The sequence below is a fragment of the Sylvia atricapilla genome, chromosome 2 (assembly GCF_009819655.1).
Source record: "Sylvia atricapilla isolate bSylAtr1 chromosome 2, bSylAtr1.pri, whole genome shotgun sequence".
In the NCBI taxonomy this organism is placed as follows: Eukaryota; Metazoa; Chordata; class Aves; order Passeriformes; family Sylviidae; genus Sylvia; species Sylvia atricapilla.
The window spans coordinates 113,148,863-113,170,202 of NC_089141.1; the positions used below are offsets into that span (position 1 = coordinate 113,148,863).

At 45.2% G+C, this 21,340-nt stretch overlaps 1 protein-coding gene and 1 long non-coding RNA gene across 3 annotated transcripts; one reads left to right on the forward strand and one right to left on the reverse strand.

Moving 5' to 3' along the window:
• Window positions 1-2,473: 2,473 nt before the first annotated feature.
• On the reverse strand, window positions 2,474-3,533 carry LOC136358225 (uncharacterized). 2 transcript variants are annotated; one of them, XR_010743029.1, is made up of 2 exons: window positions 3,116-3,533; window positions 2,474-3,033 (listed from the first exon to the last, which is right to left on the reverse strand). It is a non-coding gene; the product is annotated as an uncharacterized lncRNA (long non-coding RNA). The 2 variants fall into 2 exon arrangements; XR_010743028.1 differs by having other exon boundaries at window positions 3,109-3,533.
• A 58-nt stretch (window positions 3,534-3,591) lies between these two features.
• VPS26C (VPS26 endosomal protein sorting factor C) lies at window positions 3,592-21,125 on the forward strand. Its single transcript, XM_066314179.1, has 8 exons — window positions 3,592-3,742; window positions 8,456-8,599; window positions 10,295-10,444; window positions 12,193-12,273; window positions 14,030-14,104; window positions 14,891-15,041; window positions 17,659-17,811; window positions 20,693-21,125. Exons 1-8 carry the CDS (start codon window positions 3,686-3,688, stop codon window positions 20,773-20,775), a joined length of 894 nt encoding a protein of 297 aa, XP_066170276.1. The 5' UTR covers window positions 3,592-3,685; the 3' UTR covers window positions 20,776-21,125.
• Window positions 21,126-21,340: the final 215 nt, after the last annotated feature.

Consider the following 21,340-nt stretch of genomic DNA (forward strand, 5'->3'; position numbering starts at 1 on the left):
TTGGATAAACTGTAAAACTTCTCTCACTGAATTCCTTAAGTCAAATCCCTTCCAATCCAAACCATTCTGTGATTCTGCATCACTGTCCACCAAGCAAAGATTTCAAAATTAATTAAAAAAAAAAACCACAAAAGACCAGAAAAACAGGTTCTGAGTATCCTAAAAAAAAGTTTGGGTAACCCCAGCTTCCCTGTGGTTATTCCAAATGAGGAATGTTGTCATTCTATTAATCCATACACTCAGGCTATGGGATGAGGTAAATATAGAAATGGAATTATTCTGAACAATTAAAAATCTGTTTGTTAAATGAGGTCCAAGAAATAATCAGGTAGAAAAGGGGAAGGGGTTTGGAACTGGATGATCTTTAAAGTCTCTTCCAACCCAAAACATTCCAGAAGGATTCTCTGACAACCAGGAACAAAAACAAATGTATGGAGCATTCTAAGTTCATACAGTTCTTCCCTTTGCTTTCAGTTTAGGTTCATTTGTTACTGGAGTTCTTTTATTCAGTTCTGGCTCAGCAAAACTCGAGGACAACAAATGAAGATCCAAGTCAAGTTTGGATCTGGTTGACTCTACAAATGGAATTACATCCAAAATGGATTTGAGCAAAAGCTTTACCCTCCCAGTTAGCTCTTTGTGATTCTCAAGAAGAATCAGAACATATTTATTTAATGCTGTTTGTGCAGCTGAACACAGCAGTGCATGAACCAACAGAAGTAACAATTACAGAAATTAGGTGATTAAGAGCTGTCCAACCACAGTAGCTACAATATGTCTGCATGAATTCAGAGCTCCTCAATCACAGAATCCCAGAAGAGTTTTGGGTGGGAAGGACTTTAAATCCCATCCAGTGCCACCCCTGCTATGGCAGGGACACCTCCCACTGTCCCAGGATGCTCCAACCCCAGTGTCCAACCTGGCCTTGGGCACTGCCAGGGATCCAGGGGCAGCCACAGCAAATCTGGGAATTCTATTCCAGCCCCTCCTCACCTTCCCAGGGAACAATTCCTGCCCAAGATCCCACCTAACCCTGCCCTCTGTCAATTTAAAACCATCCCTCTTGTCCTTATGAAAATTCCCTCTCCAGTAACAGGATTTCTTTTGGTTGATCCCAATCATAAATTTGTATCCACCTCCCACTGAATTATTTTGGAAGATTTCAGCAAATTCAGTGAAAGAGTTGAAGCGTCACAGCAAGGCTGGAATTTTTGGCACTGAGCCCTCTCATTGTCAGGAGCCTGCTGCCTTCATCCACTTGGAAAATCCTCCCCAAATTTGGGCAAATGGTGAGACTGACAATGTTAGGCTTCATTTTGGGAATGGGAATTCCTTCAGAAAATCATAACTGAAGGAGAAAGGGGCTTCTCAATGGAATATTGATGCCTGGAGGTGGGCAGGGAATTCACCTGTCAGCACAGCTGGGCCAACAGTGCCACAAGGGGATATTTCTCTCCTTGAAGTAATTGTTTTATTCCTCCTGCTTTCTGGGTTAAGGGTTTTTTGGGGGTGAGTTGTTTGTATGGGAGGGGTTTGTTTTGCATTTTTGGGTTTGGTTTTGGTTTGTTGGGGCTTTTTTTGGTTAGTTGGGGGTTTCTTTGCGGGGTTTCTTCGGTGTGGTTTTTTGTTTGCTTGTTTTTGTGGGTTTTCTGTTTTGTTTTTAAATAATTTTATTTACTCCACCTGCAGAGCTGCCCCAGCCCTGGAATTCCCAGCCCAGGGAGGACGTGGAGCTGCTGCAGAGAGCCCAGAGGAGGCTCCAGGATGAGCAGAGGGCTGGAGCAGCTCTGCTGGGAGGAAAGGCTGCCACAGCTGGGATTGTTCAGCCTGGACAGGAGAAGCTTTGGGCTGAGCTCAGGGTGGCCTTGCAGGGCCTGAAGGAGCCCCAGGAAACCTGGAGAGAGACAATTCCCAAGGGCTGCAGGGACAGGACACAGGGAATGGCTTCAGCCTGAGAAATGACAAGTTCAGGTGGGATGTTGGGAAAAAATCCTTCCCTGGGAGGGTGGGGAGGAGCTGGAATAGAATTCCCAGATTTGCTGTGGCTGCCCCTGGATCCCTGGCAGTGCCCAAGGCCAGGTTGGACACTGGGGCTTGGAGCAGCCTGGGACAGTGGGAGGTGTCTCTGCCCATGGATGGGGTGACACTGGCTGAGCTTCCAGGTCCCTTCCCACCCAAACCATCCTGGGATTCTTCCTACAGAAGAACCACCCTGAGGGTGCTGAGCTCTCACTGCAGAGACCAGATTTGGACACAGATTCCTCGGGAAGTTGGGTGTTCCCTGGGTTTGTTTGTGGGCTCTGTGTTGCCAGGCACAGGGGCAGCTCCTGCCTGCACCAACAGGAGCTTTTTCTGGACACGAGGCTCCAGTTCCTAGAAATGAGTAACTGAAGTACCTTGGAAAAAGTTTCCCAAGAAAAACAGCTGATTGTGAAAGTGATGGAAAAACAAAATTTAGTTGCTCAGAAGCAGCTGTGCTGTCCAGGCTTTTATTTTCCTCTTTTGAGTTCTCCTTGGATGGGGTAAAAAAATCAAACCCAAAAAACCCTCTTTATCTGTCCCACACTAATTAATGACAGTAATTAACTACCTGAGTCCTGCCAGTAATATTCAGTGATCCCAGCTAAATGCTGCTTTCTTTTTACAATGACCACTTTCCCTCTCTTCCCTGAAATGTGGAACAGCTTTGATATCTCACTTTTTTCCCCAAACCAGGAGCGTGCAGTGGGGTTTGCCGAGTTTTCCATACGTACTGCAGGAGGAAGGGCCGTGGCTGGGTTTCAGTACTGAAGGGGTGAGGAGGAAGAGGACAGAACCACTGACAGGGCTGCGTTTATTTTAACCATGTAAACCTGAAGCAAAACTACTTTTAATGAATAACGTGTGAAGAATGAGGTGAAAAGAATGACTTTGGCAAGCAATAAAATTCACAACTCGATTCCTGCTTTCGAGACTTCCTTCAGGACTTGCAATTCCCCCGAAGGACAATTCCTGGTTCCGCTGAAATCACGGGAATTCCGTCGGAGGCCACACCTGGAAGAGATGGAGGCATTTCCCTCAGCACTCGGACATTTCCGTGCTCCGGGGTTTGAAGGAAAAAATCCTCACTGCGTACCACTGCAAGGCATTTCCTTCCTGCACTTATCGGACAAGTTGCGGGGAACTCTGGGCACCGAGGCCGGGCCGTGTTTGGAAATTCAAAGCGATGAATCCCGCCTGGAATCAGAACAGAGATAAGCTCGCTCCTCCTCTACATCGGTGCTTGTGGCTGTACGATGTAGTCAGAGGGATAAATTTCAGGGCCGCGAGGCCTTTCCCGGGCTCTCATTGTCGCCGCCCTGTTCTTTGCGCGGCCCCACAGTCGCGACAAGCGACACTCGCGGGCCGTGTCAGGCCGTGGTGGGGCCCGCCTACAACTCCCATCAGCCCACGCGGCGCCCCAGCTCGCAGCGGGCGCTGGCGGCGCGCAAAGCACGCCGGGCTCTGCAGTTTCCGGTATTGACGGCCTTGCGTCACTCACCCCGCCCGCGCGTTGCTATGACAACCGGGGCAGTGGGCGGGGCCGCGCGGGAAGCGGCGTCAGCGGCTGGGAAGTGACGGCGGCGAGGACCCGGATGTGGAGGGGGCGGGGCTACAGCGCATCCCGCCCCTGGGTCACGTGAGGGTGTGGTCACGTGACGGAGCCATGGGCACCTCGCTGGACGTGCGGGTGAAGCGCGCCGGGAAGGTTTATCGCGATGGGGTGCGTCTGTCGCGATAGCGCCTGCCGGGATCGCGGGGTACCGCGGGGGCCGAGCGGGCAGGAAGGCCAGTGCTGTCCTGGAGGACATGGGGATGGGCATTCCCAGCAGGTCAGGGCTGACCCTGCCCCTGTGCCCAGCCCTGGAGGCACCTCTGGGTGCTGTGCCCAGCCCTGGCTCCTCAGCCCAGCAGGGACAGGAGCTCCTGGAGCTGAGGAAGGGCCTGGAGCATCTCCGTGCCCAGGAGAGGCTGAGGGAGCTGGGGCTGCTCAGCCTGGAGAGGAGCCCCAGGGAGAGGGGCCTCGGTGTCCCTGGGTGTCCCCTGGGTGTCACTGAGTGTCCCCATGTCTGTCCCTGTCTGTGTCTGTGTGTCCCCATGTCTGTCCCTGTGTGTCCCCATGTCTGTCCCTGTCTGTCCCTGTGTCCCCATGTCTGTCCCTGTGTGTCCGCATATCTGTCCCTGTGTGTCCCCATGTCTGTCCCTGTGTCCCCATGTCTGTCCCCATGTCTGTCCCTGTGTCCCCATGTCTGTCCCTGTGTGCAGGGAGGGCAGAGCAGCCCCAGGCTCTGCTCCAGGCCCAGCGATGTCCCCAGAGCCCCGGGCAGGGACTGAGCCCAGCAATTCCCCTGCACAGGAGCACAGCTTTTCTCCACACAGAAAAGGTGGCAGAGCCCTGGAACAGCTGCTCAGGGACAATGTGACATCTCCTGCTCTGGAGACATTCCAGTCCCACCTGGACACTTTCCCGTGTCACCTGCTCCAGGTGACCCATCTCCAGAGGTCCCTTCCAAGCGCAGCCGTTCCGGGATGCCCTGTGTCTGTCGGGGACCCTGGGGCCGTGTCCTTGGCCGCGGGGATCCCTCGGGAAGCGGACTCCTTTCCCTCTCCTGTCGCTGCTGTCGCGGTGTCGGCGTGTTCCCTTTGTGTCGCGGAGTTTTCCCCGTGTCCCTGTCCTTGTGTCCCTTTCCTGGAGTGTTTCCCCTGCCCCGAACCCTTCCCCATCCCTGCCCGGGGCTTTCCCGATCCCAGCCGCCTTCCCGCGGCCAGCAGTGCTCAGCTCCGGGATTTTGGGCATTGCCTTTGGGATTCAGCGGTGCTTTTTGTCTTTCCTCTTTTCCTGGGTGCCGCGGGAAGATCCTGACCCAGCTCTGCAGAGCCCGATGTGGCTTAAAAAGGAAGGAATATTTTTATTTTATCACTGTTTACTTAGAAATCCTGAGTTGCTCAGCAGGAGTGTTCAAGTCTCTTTTTTTTTTTCCCCCTTGCGATTGTATCATAAAAATCCTTTCCATCCACTGAAATTCCGTTTATTGAATGATTTTAATCCTGGAAAACTGGATTTGAAAGGAAGGGCATGCAGCATCTGTCCTCCAATTGTCAGATTATCTAGAGAATGGCTTTGGCAAAGCTGAGTTATTCCCTTTAGGAATGGCTCCAGAGTGGGAAACACTGTCTCTGTCTCACTTTCGTATCGTTTTGAGCATTATGAATTTATAAATTATTAGGCTTTAATTTATTCATCTGTTTCAGTTTCTCAGTGCTGTATCCATTTTCAGTTTGACTGAACTTGACTTGCTTTATATCACTTTCAAATTGATTTTTTTTTTGTATGGAAAGGAATGTTCCTTCTGTTTTAAGCTGAAATTAGGATATTTTTTGGTCAGTCAATGTATCAGTTTTATTTTTACCTTCTGCTTTAACTCCATGTGGAAAGGTTTGAAATTTATGTTCATTAACGAGGCCTGAAATCTGTAAGGCTGGGATGAAAACAGGATGGAAGAGCAGGGATACAACATGGGGTTTTGATGGGGATCTTGTAGGGACAGAAAGGAATTGAAGGGACCTTAAATCCCATCCAGTGCCACCCCTGCCATGGCAGGGACACCTCCCACTGTCCCAGGCTGCTCCAAGCCCCAATGTCCAGCCTGGCCTTGGGCACTGCCAGGGATCCAGGGGCAGCCACAGCAAATCTGGGAATTCCAGCCCAGCCTCTCCTCACCCTCCCAGGGAAGGATTTTTTCCCAACATCCCACCTGAACTTGTCATTTCTCAGGCTGAATCCATTCCCTGTGTCCTGTCCCTGCAGCCCTTGGGAATTGTCTCTCTCCAGGTTTCCTGGGGCTCCTTCAGGCCCTGCAAGGCCACCCTGAGCTCAGCCCAAAGCTTCTCCTGTCCAGGCTGAACAATCCCAGCTGTGGCAGCCTTTCCTCCCAGCAGAGCTGCTCCAGCCCTCTGCTCATCCTGGAGCCTCCTCTGGGCTCTCTGCAGCAGCTCCACGTCCTCCCTGCGCTGGGAATTCCAGGGCTGGGCTCTCACCTGAGCAGAAGGACAGAATTTTAAACTGTTTTTTTTGGTTTTTGTTTTTTTTTTTTCCTAAAGAAATACTGAAAAAAAAATTGATATTTAACTTCAGCTCATCCTTTGTTTTCCTGCTCCCAGCCCGTTCACCCTTCCCACGTGCAGGGAGCAGCTCTGGAATGTGTGCTGCTGTGTGACAGGAAACTTCTCCTTTGTCAGAGCAGTTCACATGGTCAGAGCTGTCCTTGCTTCTCAGAATTGAGCTGGACTCATTTTTTTTTTTTTAAGCAATAACCTAATTGCTTGTGCTAATTAAGGCCCTTTAGCAGAGCAGTGCAGAATTTAGGTCAGCTTTTCTTTGCTGTCCCTTTGTGCTCGTGCCTCCTGTTCCGGCATTTCCCACTCGCTGCAGATCCTCTTCCCAGGCTCTCAGGATGCTTTCCTGCTACCTCAACCCCCCTGACCCCATTTTTGCCATCCTGTCCCACAAGAGATGACAAATAAATCTGCCAAAATTCCCTCTCTGCTGGAGAGATGCTGGTTTGGACTGGTTGGTGCAGAGTGAGGATTGGGATTTCCTCTGGTTGGACAATGTCCCTTGGGAGCTGTTTGCCTGGGGAAGGAGCAGGAGGGAAAATTTATCCCCAGGGAGGGAACTCTGCACTTCTCAGTCACCTGCTGACCTTTGCAGCCTGGAATATTTCAGGATTGAAGCACATTTTCCAGGATGTTTTCCTGCTACCTCAACCCCCCTGACCCCATTTTTGCCATCCTGTCCCACCAGGAAAGACAAAAAATCTGCCAAAATTCCCAGACTGCTGGAGAGATGCTGGTTTGGAGTGGTTGGTGCAGAGTGAGGATTGGGATTTCCTCTGGTTGGAGAGAGCTGTGCCTTGGGAGCTGTTTGCCCTGGGATGGAGCAGGAGAGGAGATTTATCCCCAGGGAGGGAACTCTGCACTTCTCAGTCACCTGCTGCCCTTTCCAGCCTGGAATATTTCAGGATTGAAGCAGATTTCCCAGTGTGGGAGAAGAGCAGGATGAACCATGGGGTGTGTGAGGGGAGCTGTGTGTTGCTCTCCTGCAGCTGATCAGTTTTTCAGCATTAAAAACCTTGAGGATGCAGCATTTTTGTGCAAAGGATATTTTATGGACAGCACATCTTTCATGGGATGATGAGTGACAACATCCCTGGAGTCACACAGCTCCTGCCTTTCATTCAGATTCACTTTGAAACTCTTTCTTCATATTCAGTTTCTCTTCTAAATCTTTTTCTGCTCCATTCTGGAGGTGAATTTCACCTTTTCCAGTTGTGCCTTCTCTTCCCTTGGCTGATCATCCCAATTTTCATGCAGCAATTCCTCCTGGCAGTTTATTCCAACACATCAAACAGAACTTGCCTGACCCAATGAGAGGGTTTTTCCATCTTCCTGGACAGGAAAATCTTTAATTTTTTTTTTAATCTTTATTTCTTTAAATCTTTATTTCTCGGTTATTGTGTTATTTGTTTAGTGATTTGAGTGTTTCTTCTTCTGAGGATTAGGAGAAAAGTAAAGGAGGTTTCAATTTCTGAGGATTAGGAGAAAAGTAAAGTAAGTTTCAATCTTAAAAGGTGTAAAGATTGATTTATTAATAAACACTAACAGAAAAGATTGAGAATCAAAATGAAACTGCTAAAAATACTTTTTTTTCTCTTTACAAACTCTTTGCTGTCTCACTGACAGCATAAAGAGACAAAAGTTGTGATTTGTAGTTAGTTTCACTACTTAAAATAGTCTTTTATCAGATTTTAGAGAGAGAAGTTTCTCTTGGAACTTTTATGGAGACATTGCTATAAGAAAACAGTTTTTTGGTGGCTCTCATAAATTTGTAGCTGCTTGGAAAAAAACTCTGTAAACTGTGAAATTCTTTCCATTTGACAGATTTTCTCTCAGCTGTGCTCATGGGCTCATTAGCTTCTTTAGGGTAATGTTTAAGGATGCTTTTTTAGTCTAAAACAAAGTGGTTTTTTCTTCTATTTCTAAAATTACCTTTATCTTAAGGAGCAGAGGTCTCATTTTCCTTGGGAGCAGAGGGTGGTTTTTTTAATCTTTATTTTCTTCTGTTCAAAATTCTCTCTTGGATTACAGTTGCATCACTCTACAGCTATGACTAGAACCTTGCTACTTAGATCTAGAAGCTCAGGTTAACACTTCAGCCAAGAGGAGGATGATATTTTTAAGGCAAAAATCAAAATTTGCAGAGCTCTGATCCTAAAACTCCTTCATTGGTGTTTGTCTATCCTGACAAAGTTACACCATTCTTTGGGAACAGGATTATTATTATAATATTTTTTTTTTCAGTTTGGAGATCTCAAGAATTCCACAGTCTGAGAAAAAAAATGAATTTAAACAAATGTTTTCCCCCTTTTCCTCGTAGGAAATTCTTTCTGGAGTGGTGGTCATCACCAGTAAGGACACGGTGCAGCACCAGGGGATCTCCCTCACCATGGAGGGCTCAGTAAATCTGCAGCTCAGTGCCAAAAATGTGGGTGTGTTTGAGGCCTTCTGCAACACTGCCAAGGTAAGAGCTGCACAGGTGAATTATTTTTAACACAAAAACCCCTTTTTTTTTCTCCAATTAAACCTTTCCTTAAAGGCTCTGAGGTGATCAGAGCTGCTCATGGTGTTGGAAGTGATGGGAAGCAGGGAAATGCTCAGCTTTTTGTGGAGATCTCAGAGGCCCAGGATGGGTCAGGCTGGAAAGGGACCACAAAGGGTCACTTTTGTCACCTCCCTGCTCCATCCCAGGGCACAGGGTTGTGTCCACACAACTCTGGAATATCCCCAGGGAAGGATATATCAGGATATTTTGGGCAAGTAACTCCCACTGATGGGAGAATTTTCTTTCAGGCTAAAATGCTCTGCCAGAAATAGTTCAAAAAAGGTTTCACATGATGCATTGAAGGGCTGTGATTTAAAGAAAAAGAAGGAATTGTGGGATGTTATTTTATTTATTGTTGAAGTGACAGGGTTTAACTGGACTTTTGTGCCAGATCAGTCACTGTCTGTGGAGGCCTTGGAGGGGTTCATGGGACAAAAATTGCCAGATTCCTCTGGAGAAAAAGGGATCTGTGGAGCTCGTGGAAGGGCTCTGTGCTGCTCCCCAGGTCTGGATCCCAGCAGGGAAACTTCTCCCAGGCTCCACAGGGACAGGGCTGGCTCTGTTTGGAGGCAGCTCCACTTGGAAAATGGTTTGGTTAAATGATGATGGCCTGGAATCAGGGAATCACAGAAAGTTTGGGATGGAAGGGACCTTAATGATGATCCCATTCCACTCCTGGATGTGCAGGGACACCTCCCACTGTCCCAGGCTGCTCCAGCCCCAGTGTCCAGCCTGGCCTTGGGCACTGCCAGGGATCCAGGGGGAGCCACAGCAAACCTGGGAATTCCAGCCCAGCTCCTGCCCACCCTGCCAGGGATAAATTTCTTCCCAGCATCCAAAATAAATCTATTTATGCCAGTTTGAAGCCATTCCCTGTGTCCTGTCCCTGCAGCCCTTGGGAATTGTCTCTCTCCAGGTTTCCTGGGGCTCCTTCAGGCCCTGCAAGGCCACCCTGAGCTCAGCCCAAAGCTTCTCCTGTCCAGGCTGAACAATCCCAGCTGTGGCAGCCTTTCCTCCCAGCAGAGCTGCTCCAGCCCTGGCATCCATTAGCCCAAGAGTTGGGGACAATAATGGTAAAACTGCAGAGAGAAAAGAAATGTCATGTCCAAGCCACTCCCCAGTCAAACCACAGTCAACCCTCACTCCAGTGAGAGACCTCCTAAATAATAATAAATTTCCCCCTAAATAATAATAAATTTCCCCCTAAATAATAATAAACTTTTGCCTAAACAATAATAAATTTTTCCCTTAAACGGTACTAAACTTCTGAGGTCAGAGGGGATGGCTCAATGCTCACCTGCACAGCCTTGGTCATTCCTGCTGCTCTTCAGGGTCATAATTTAGGAAATGAAGCTCCACTTCCCAAAGCTGGAGCTGCTCCTGCTGAGCTCCTTGAATGTCTTTAGTCATTAATGTGATGCAGCTATAAAATAGAAATTTTAGCAATATATTCCTGTTTCTTTTCATTGTAACAAAAAAAAAAAAAAAATCTCCCAGCATTGTGTGTCCTGAAGAAGTCCCTGAAATTCTGGAAAATCCAGGAATTCTGGTGGAGTTTAGATGTTGTTAGTTCTCTGTCTCAACCTAAAACTCTTTTAATATTTATCCTTGCAGCCCATTCAGATCATCAGCAGCACCATCGAAATGGTGAAACCAGGGAAGCTCCCCAGTGGCAAGACAGAAATTCCCTTTGAATTCCCACTGCAAATGAAGGGCAACAAAGTTCTGTATGAGACATATCACGGGGTCTTTGTCAATATCCAGGTGAGGAGGTCCTGTCTGGAGAGAAAATAGGGAATTTCATCTCCACAATCTCTTCTAAAGCGGCTCTTAATCCATGGAAATGGAGGATGAAGTGGTTTCTTTTCACCTTTCCACCCTTTCTCCAGTCAATCTTTAAGGAATGATGACACAAACGAAGATGTTTTACCTGCAATACCTCAGCAGAGCAGTTCTAACTTAAATTTGATCCATCCTGGTGTTGTAGGCAACTGTTTCCATTCCTTTCCTGGAAAAAAAAAAAATCCCCCCAAAAAAACAACCCAGCACCACGGTGTGGTTTTATTCCAGATAAATTTGTGGAATTTCATAAGGAAAACTCCCAAGTGTTGAGAGCAGCACAAATTGTTTGCTTTGCTGGGGTGAGGAGCAGTAACATTCCCTGCTCAGATCTCTGTGGAATTCCTGCTTGGACACAATCTTGTGGAAATACAGTTTTGAATTTTGATCCCTTTTGGTTAAAAATTTCCTTAGCATAGGTGGGTTGGTTGGTTTGGGTGATTTTTGGTGGGTTTTTTTTCAGGGGAAAGTCTTTCTTCAGCCATCTCCTGAAGGTAAATTCTGTCTTAGAGAAGTTTTATGTCACTGGAATGAGGAAAACAACCTAATAAACCAAATCACCATCCCCAGAAGCCTATCAAAAGGAACTAAAAGAAAAGAAAAGAATCTTTTGGGTTTTTTTTTTGTTTTGTTTTGTTTTGGTTTGGTTTTGGTTTTTTGGTTTTTGGTTTTTTTTTTTTTTGTCTCTGGATGATTTTTAAACCCTTGCCATTTATTTGCTCCCTTTTGGCTTCTTCCCTCGTGTAACAGCTGCTGTTTGTGGTAGGATGTCAAAAATGGTGCAGCACTGGTTGAGTTGCTTCCCATACCCCAAATAACTTGCTGTGATCAATCAGTCAGTTTGAGGTGCACTCTAATCAGGAGTTTTTATAATTTGTTTTATTTTGTCATTCCATCTCTCCTCTGTGTAGCTTTTCTTGGATTAAATACCATTAATATTTAATCCTTTAAATTTCAGCCAAATTTAGGGAATCCTGCTCTCCTGAAGAGGGAATTGTAACACTGAGGTGCTGATTAAGAGACACTTCCTAAACCTCTGGGAAGTTTCATTGAGCCTCTCTTTCTTGATTTAGGCATTCATTGTGGGTCCAAGTCTCTGTTCTGATGCACAAACCTTGAATCAGACACTGCTGGAGGGTTGTGGCCATGAACCAGAAGTGAGGAACCCAAATCCCTGCTCTCAGGGAGGAATTAAAAATCAAACAGTACAAAAAAAAAACCTCCCATCCCAACCAATTCCCTGTCCTGTAAGGACACTGAGATGAAGTTTGTTGGAAGTGTAGGATTTCTGGGATAACCAAATTCTTACTATTTTTCATCCACTGGTTTATGGCTCAATTTTAGGGGAGCAAATTGGGAGCAAATTCCCCTCCTTGTTTGATTTTAGTGCTGCTCTTAGCCCAGCTCTGTGGCTGAAATTCCCCGTGAAATATCCCAAGAACTCTTCCCACTGTGAATTCAACCCACCAGAAAATCAAAATTCAAGGGAGGGCTGAGCATACACCACACTGATAATCCCTTAAACCAAAACAGGGTGAAAAATCACCCTTAACTGCAATAGAGCAGCAGCACCACTCTGCACAGGGGCAGAAGGGAGGTGAAAAGTTGGGAAGGAGGGAGGAAATCTGAATTAAAGCTCTTTTTTTTCCCCCCTTTGTCACCCCTTCCCCCAGTACACCCTGCGCTGTGACATGAGACGCTCCCTGCTGGCCAAGGACCTGAGCAAGACTTGTGAATTCATTGTCCATTCCCTGGTGAGTTGTGGGTTCTGTTCATTTTGCAACTAATTAATTTGGTTTTTGATTGATTTTTTTTTCTCCACTTCAAGAGGGAAAAAACCCAACAAAATAAAACCTGTGGAAATTGTGATAGTGACATGAGGAATTAGAGATGTGTAGAATCAGAATATGCTGAGTTGGAAGAGGCCCCAAAAATCATCAAACCCAACTCCTGGCCCTGCATAGGCCACCCCAAAATCCCACCCTGTGCCTGAGACCTTTGTCCAAAATGTAGAAGTAAAGGAAATCTCTCCCACAACAAAACCACCCCAAAGAGCTGTTGCTTCTGATGAGAAAAACCCATTAATTTTAAAGGACAAAGAGGAGTTGGATTTTCAGATGTTTTTACAGTACCCTGAGTTTATTCTCTTATTCATCCTTTGAGTTCTGAGACAATGGGGTGGTCACATTAATATGAAGTCATTTTTCCAAACACTGTTTTGAATTATCCCAGGAGTTCTCAGCCAAAGATTCCAGGCTCCCACAGCCCTGGAAATGGGACTTGGGGGGTGAAAATATCTGATTTCTGCTCTTCAGATGAGGAGTTCCGATTTAGAGACTCAAAAGCATCACAGCTGGGTCTGCATCAAGGTGGAAATGATGGAATCTTCAGGATGATCCAGTCCCATCCTCAGCCCAAACCACGTCCCACTTCCAGACTCCTGAACACCTCCAGCTGCTCCCTGAGCAACTCATTCCATTGCCTGAACACTCCTGCAGGGAAAACTTGTTTCTAATCCTAATCCTTGTGGAAGGAGGTTGGACTCCCAGAAAATGCTTTGCTGGTTGTTAGAGAAATTCCTGTGTTGGATTTGGGGTTGGTTTAGACTGAGCTGAGCACAGGACAGAGCTGAGGAAATGTCCCTTTTTCCATCTGTAACTTGCTGGAACATCCTGCTTCTATCATTCCTTTGAACTCTTAATGGGACAGTAAATATCAAAATCCTTTCTGTTACTCAGGACTTGTGTTATTTTAGTTCTAAAGTACCTTTTTTAAAGATTTAGTTTGGTGTTAGAAACGAGTTAGAAACAATTGGTAAGGTTTCAATGTTTTCTGCAATATCTGATGCTACATTTTATTGGTCCATTATTACATTTGTAAGTGAGCCACACTTGTCAGAGGAGTGACAAATCACATCTCCTGCAGTTTTCCTGGGTTTGTTTCTTGTTCCCACTGCAGCACTTCCGAGCTCACCACTCAGTAAATCATGAATCCCTCAGTCAGGGTGAATTAATGAGGTTTTACTGAACATATAATTCTCACTGTCAGTGCTCAATGTACCATTTCCCTTCAGCTTATTCCGTGCCAGAATTTGTCATTTTGGGAAAATGCAGCCAATCTTTTGCTAATCTCTCCCATCTTGCAGCTGGGCAGCAGCAGCTGGTTTGAATTCTTGAGCAGTGAGGGCAGATCCTCACTCAGAGTTCCAGATCAGCCCCTTGCTGGTGGAGAACAAGAATTTTATAAAGCAGATTTGAAGCAATGGACACAAGTTCATTTAGGATCTCCCCTCCCCAAATGGAATAAGGAAAGGAAACGTTCCAAGGGACATGTAAAATTAATTTATTTTTACATTAATGGGAAATGGAACTTTTTATTTTCTCTCTGCTTCAGATGGGGAGGGTATTCCTGCTTTTCCAGGGGGTTTAGAGCAGGCAGCTGTTGCGGTTTTTAATATTTTCTCTGTGTTTTGGGGATCACATTTCAGTTTAACCCTTCCATTCCCTGCAGTCACAGAAAGGGAAGCTGCTGCCAAGCCCTGTGGACTTCACCATTACTCCAGAAACTCTGCAAAATGTTAAAGAGGTAAAAGGATTTTCTTACTATTTTATTTCAAATGTAAAGTCTGTGTGTTTCTGAGTGAGAGCAGAGGAGTGATTGAATTCTGCCTCATAGATAATTAGCTCTTTTATTTTATTTTTCCACTTCCTTTTTCACTTTTATAAGCAATCCAGTGATTCTGCCTCATCTCTTGCACTGTGGGTACCAATTGAAGGTGGAACTTTGCTCAGGAGTGGTTAAATATTTTTATCTCTTTTCTGAGTGAAAGATGGGAGTGGAGCAAGGGAAAACATTCCCTAGCATGGACAGGCAAGAGCCTTGAAAAATGTGCATTTTGAACCTTGGTTGTGCCTTTTTTTACAGCCCTCTGTGGCTTTGGGAAGCCTCAAGGAGGGCAGGCTGAGATGGGATATTGGGAAGGAATTGTTCATTCTCAGAGAAGCTGTGGCTGCCCCTGAAGTGTCCAAGGTTGGACATTGAGGCCTGGAGCAGTGGAAGGTGTCCCCACCTCCTTCCCTACACAGCTCCAGCTCCTGGATGAATTCCAGCAGCCAAATTCTGCCAGTTCTTCCCAGGAAAAGTCCATCCATGGGGTGGATGGAAGAGCAGAAAGGATGCATGTCAAGGGGGAAGACTGTAGGAGAAATCCTGATACAGAGTGAAAGAAATAAATTTAAGCTGCACGAAAAATTTCTCAACACTTGAGTTCAACTTCAGAACTTGCGGGGAACTTCCCACTTGTTTCAATAACTTCCCATAAGGCATCTTTCACAGTGGCATCTTTTTTCTCCTCCCTCCAACCTTTTCCAGAGAGCCTCCCTTCCCAAATTCCTGATCAGGGGGCACCTGAACTCCACCAACTGTGTGATCACGCAGCCGCTGACGGGGGAGCTGGTGGTGGAGAGCGCCGAGGCGGCCGTCAAGAGCATCGAGCTGCAGCTCGTGCGTGTGGAGACCTGTGGTGAGCCCAGCCCTGGGGGTCTCTCTGGGTTTGGAGGGACAGGTGTCTGCCAGGGAAAAGCCAGAGCTTCCCCTGGAATGGAGGATGTCAACCCCTTCCCGCTGAATTGTTATAATTTTGAAATTAAGGGGGCTCTCGGGCAAAGATATGGGAATAGGAAAAACAGTTCTTTACTAGGAATATTAATATAAAAATACAGTAAGACAAAAAAATTCCTGACAGAGTCAGAGCACAGCCTGAGCCCTGTTGCTGTTCAGGGTGTTGGTGCCAGCCCAGCCCAGTCCTCCTGCAGTGACAGATGTGGTTCTGTTGGAGCAGAGATGATCCTGTCCCAGGGTGGAGTTTCCCTCTGAAGCTCCAGTGGTGCTGAGCTGGGGCTGGTCTCCTCTGGGAATCCAGTGCACACAGGCTGTGCTGGGCTCTGAACCCCAGGGCTGATCCAGGGGGGAATGCTGGGCTCCTCCCCCTGGGTGGAGCCTCTCCCCGTGGGATGATGGGATTGTCTGAGCCCGGCAGTGAGCCTGGATGGCCCATGGACAGCAGATACCCCTGGGGGAGGATGGGGCCTGGGAGGGGTAAAGAACACGGCCCCAGCTGGTTTAACAGCTGCCCATTGACAGAGGATACCACCCTGGATTTATGAGGAATGGCTCATGGAAGGGATAAAGGAAAACTCCTCCCCAAGGGGTTTCAGCAGATGATAACAGAACACACTTTTTGTTACGTTTTGAGTGTAACCCAAGACACTGGCAAGGGCAGGGAACAGCCCACAGGAATTCCTGCATCCCTTCACTGGGCATGGGCAGTTTATAGATACAAGAAAATACAGTTTATTGTGCCCTGGATTTCATGGAAAGTTCTGTCATTCGTTACAATCTCTGCTGTTTTATCTTCCATAGATAACACAGAAGAGTCAGTTACAACTCTACATCATGGCTGTTATTGGTTGTGAACTGTTTTAGTGGGTTTTTGTGTTATTATCTCAAAGTCATAACCACATGATAGTTTAGAAAGGTGTTATCTCAACTTCCTATGATGATTAGTGCTGATATATTGATTACATGATGTGAAATTGTTAATTTTTTATATTTATAGTTGACTTCTTACATGCTTTAACATCTCTTTTCTAATTATCCAAAAGACATGTGTCATTTCAAGATCCTTCCTTTTATTTTCTAGCTGCTTAAGCATCTCTTAACTGCTGTTGTTAAGAATGTTTTAAAAATTGATTGAATGCATTTTGTTTTAAAAATGCATTAAATGACATCACTCCACTTTGGAGCCTGAACCCATTTAATTTTTAAATTAAAAAATACGTAACCTCAATATGGATAAATTTTGGCAAAAGGAAATGCTAAACTACATTAACTTAATAAAACTTACATATTATGTAACAGGATTTTCAATTGCCAGAACATTAATCTAAATATCACTTAAACTTTACAGATCTTAAAAGTAACCTCACCTAAATTTAACAACACTTAAAACTTAAATTTAACATAAACTTAATAGGGCCTAAACTTAACAGAACTTAAACCAACATAATTTAAACTGAGCAGTACTTAAACTGAAACAGGGAACAGCATGAAAGAAAGGCCAGAGCGTTGAGGCCTTGCAGGGTTTGTACTTTGGAGGAGCAGCCCCAATGTTAATTTAAATTATCACTCTGATCTTTAACTCTGGGAGAACTTGGACCTTCAGTCCAGTTTTCTGGGAAAACTTCAGTTTTCCCCCTTAATCCTGGTCTATCTCCATGGTCAGTTTTGGCTGCTGCTTTCTCTCATCTCCCTCCATTTCCCTCCTTGTGGGTTTTTTATCCTCTTTTCTTCTGTTAGAGCTGGGATTAAAGGCCCAGGAGATGCAGTTTTCGTGTTTGGACTCAGATGTTTATTAATTCTTATCCATAGTACAACTCACAAGTTGTCAGTTCTAGCTAACAAGGGTCTCTGTGTCCAAAGTCTTTTAAGCATAAATTGTCCAATTACAAGATGACACCTAAATTATTTTTACTTTTAACCCAATAACCAATCACCCGTGGTCAGCAAGGCCGATTTTTTATTATAAATAAAATGATAATACACCATCCAAACCCATGAAGAAGAAGGTGAAAAAGAAGGACTCAGCCTACACCCTAAACCCTCCATCTTGCATTATAGATATTACTATAATCCAAAGCCTTTTAATTAAAATTTTGCTCCATGTGATGTCACTCTTAATTTTCCAGCCTTCTGACGTTTACATCTTTGCACCAGAGTTTTCGTGCATCGTAACATAAACAAAAAAAAAAAAAGATGTTTCGAAAACCTTTTTGTCTTCCTTTCCTGGAGGAAGGACAAATTGATAGACATTTAGTTTGGCCAGTGGGGCTGGAGAGGTGGCAGCCTCATCCTCCAATCCCTGACCAAACTCCAAAGATTATTACATAAATCAAAATCCCAAATAAACTTCCTTTCTTTTTCACTCTGATCGTGCGAATGTCCTTCTTTTCACGTCCTCTAGCGACAGTGTGATATCCCCCACCTCTATTCCAACCCCAGTGCTGCCACTCGATTTTGGGAGCCTTTTCCAGGGGCTCAGGTGACATTCCAGCAGCTCCTCTCTGTCCCTCTTTGCCCAGGCTGTGCCGAGGGCTACGCCAGGGACGCCACCGAGATCCAGAACATCCAAATCGCGGATGGTGACGTCTGCAGGGGCCTCCCCATCCCCATCCACATGGTGTTCCCCAGGCTCTTCACCTGCCCCACCCTGGAGACCACCAACTTCAAAGTGGGTGAGTGCTGGGGAGGCGTTTTCCTGGGAGGAGTGGCCACGTTTCATTCCCTTGACACGGGGCAGGTGAGGGGATAAATCCCGTGGTGCTGCAGGAGGAGCTCAGGGCATCCCTGTGCTGCCCTGGATCCAAATCCTGCTCCTTTCCCACTGAGAAAACACAGCCCCAACACTTGAACACAGTAAAATTCCATCATGAGGGGACAGGAGGAGCAGTGGAGTGCAGGTCACGGGGTTAAACACCTGAGGAATAGTCCAAGGATAAAATTCCTCCTTTTCCTCACCACTGAGAACCCCACTTTCCATTTCTTCTCCTTTTTGTTCCCCACTCTCCTGCTGAAAGCAGCAGGGTTGGTCAGGGTGTGACTTCTTTTATCTATACCACGTGCTCCTCCCAGCTGATCAGTGTCAAAATCCAGTGTTTTTATTGATTTTTATTAATAAACCAAATATTTTTCTCATTTTTTCAAATAAGTACTGCAAGAATCCACTTGGCCGGTTTGTATTTTTCCTTTCATCCTGCTGGAATCTCTTGGCACAAAATCTGTCTGCAGTGGTTTTCCCCAAAATAATAATATTCTTTAATTTTTTGCCATTTTAAGCTCTTCACTAGCAATTTGCAGCGAGAATTTGAATTTATTTTGATTTCTGCTTCCCTTCATTTATTAACTCTGCCTGGCTTTTTCTTCTGTATCCAGGATTAATGATCTGATACTGATTTTGAAGGACACAATGTGGTATCTAAGAGCAGATTATCCTCTGGAATTTTTGTTTCCCAGTTTCAGGCCTGTTGTATTCCAGTGTTTCATTTCCTGAGGCTGTTACCTGCTGGAACCAGGGAATGGATCTGTCCTGGAATTCTCCCACTCCAAGCTTTAAACACCATCCTGGTGGAAGTGTCTTTCCCAAAACATGTTGTTCTTTGATGTCTGAATCTTCTTTTCCTTGTTATAATTTATCAGTGAGAAAACAATCCAGAGGAATCCCAAGGATTAGAATAAAGCAGGATTTTCTAGGAATGCTCCAAGGGCTGGGTGAGGTTCTGCCAGGAATATTTCAGGAGCTCCTGCATCATCCTGCAGCTGGGATTCAACCTTCCTGTGGAACTGAAGTAGGATTGCTCCTAGAATTCAGTTTTTTATTGCTGCTAGGATTCAACTTTCCTGAGGAATTGCAGTAGGATTGCTCCTAGAATTCAGTTTTCCTGTGGAATTGGAGTAGAATTGCTTCTAGAAATCAGCTTTCCTGTGGAATTGGAGTAGAATTACTAGGATTCAATTTTTTTATTGCTAGGATTCAATTTTTTAGTGCTAGGATTCAATTTTTTATTACTGCTGGATTCATCTTTCCTGTGGAATTGGAGTAGAATTGCTCCTACAATTCAACTTTCCTGTGGAATTGAAGTAGAACTCCTAAAATTCAACTTTCCTGTGGAATTGGAGTAGGATTGCTGCTAGAATTCAATTTTTTTGTTACTGCTGGGATTCAGTTTTCCTGTAGAATTGAAGTAGAATTGCTTCCAGAATTCAGCTTTCCTGTGGAATTGGAGTAGGATTTCTAGGATTCAATTATTTATTGCTAGGATTCAATTTTTTATTGCTAGGATTCAGTTTTTTATTGCTGCTGGATTCAGTTTTCCTGTGGAATTGAGGTAGAATTGCTCCTAGGATTCAACTTTCCTGTGGAATTGGAGTAGGATTGCTGCTAGAATTCAATTTTTTATTGCTTCTAGAATTCACACTTCCTGTGGAATTGGAGTAGGATTTCTAGGATTCAATTTTTATTGCTAGGATTCAATTTTTCATTGCTGCTGGATTCAGTTTTCCCGTGGAATTGGAGTAGAATTGCTGCTGGGATTCAACTTTCCTGAGGAACTGAAGTAGAATTGCCCCTAGAATTCAGTTTTCCTGTGGAATTGGATTGCTGCTGGGATTCAGTTTTCTTGTGGAATTAAGGTAGAATTGCTCCTAGGATTCAACTTTCCTATGGAATTGGAGTAGGATTGCTGCTAGAATTCAATTTTTTATTGCTGCTAGGATTCAATTTTCCTGTAGAATTGAAGTAGAATTACTTCTACAATTCAGCTTTCCTGTGGAATTGGAGTAGAATTACTAGGAATCAATTTTTTTATTGCTAGGATTCAATTTTTTATTGCTGCTGGATTCATCTTTCCTGTGGAATTGAGGTAGAATTGCTCCTACAATTCAGCTTTCCTGTGGAATTGAAGTAGAACTCCTAGAATTCAACTTTCCTATGGAATTGGAGTAGGATTGCTGCTAGAATTCAATTTTTTTGCTGCTGCTGGGATTCAATTTTCCTGCAGAATTGAAGTAGAATTGCTTCTAGAATTCAGTTTTCCTGAGGAATTGGAGTAGAATTGCTGATAGAATTCAACTTTCCTGTGGAATTGGAGTAGGATTGCCAGGATTCAATTTTTATTGCTGGGATTCAATTTTTTATTGCCGCTGGATTCAGTTTTCCTGTGGAATTGGAGTAGAATTGCTGCTAGAATTCAGTTCTTTATTGCTCCTAGGATTCAACTTCTCTGAGGAACTGAAGTAGAATTGCTCCTAGAATTCAACCTTCCTGAGGAATTGGAGTAGGATTGCCCCTAGAATTCAGTTTTCCTGTGGAATTGAGGTAGAATTGCTCCTAGAATTCAACTTTCCTATGGAATTGGAGTACGATTGCTGCTAGAATTCAATTTTTTTGTTGCTGCTGGGATTCAATTTTCCTGCAGAATTGAAGTAGAATTGCTTCTAGAATTCAGTTTTCCTGAGGAATTGCAGTAGGTTTGCTGCTGGGATTCAGTTTTCCTCAGGAATTGGAGTAGGATTGCTGCTGGGATGCAGCTTCCCATGGAATTCTGTTTTCTCCCCCAGAGTTTGAAGTGAACATCGTGGTGCTGCTGCACGACGACCATCTCATCACAGAGAACTTCCCCCTGAAGCTCTGCAGGATGTGAACAGCCACAGGAGCAGCAGGGAAGGATTTCCTGGGAATTCCTGGGAGAGGAAGTGGAACTTTATCCATGCCTGACTTCAGCTGGAGCCTCCTCACTTCTTCCTTCCTGTGGGCACTTGTGCTTCCACTGCTCTGGAAACGTGGCCAAGACTTTGCCTCTCTGCATTTCCCAATCCTGCTGCCTTCAAAAACTCTGGTTTTCCCCCAATTTTCCTCAGGTAAATCCTGAAGGAATCGTTCTGTAGCTTTCTACAGTTTGTACAAGGATGTAGAAAGTTTCTCTCTTGATTTCATTTTGGAATACTTGTTCCAAAGTCCCTTTTGAGGACCCATTAAAACTCAAAAATCCCATTAGAGCCATTCTGGGAGGGGATGGGAATTGTGCCAGAATGGGAAATAAGCTTTTTGAAGGTCTAAAAAACGATGCTCCAGCTCTGGCAGGTGCTGCTGTGGGATCTGGCCCAAAGGTGGGTGGGAAATGAGCGATTTCAAATCACACCAAGGACAGTTTTGGTGCCGGAGGAATAAATTAATGTGTTTGTGAATTAAGGAGAAGTAATTCAGTA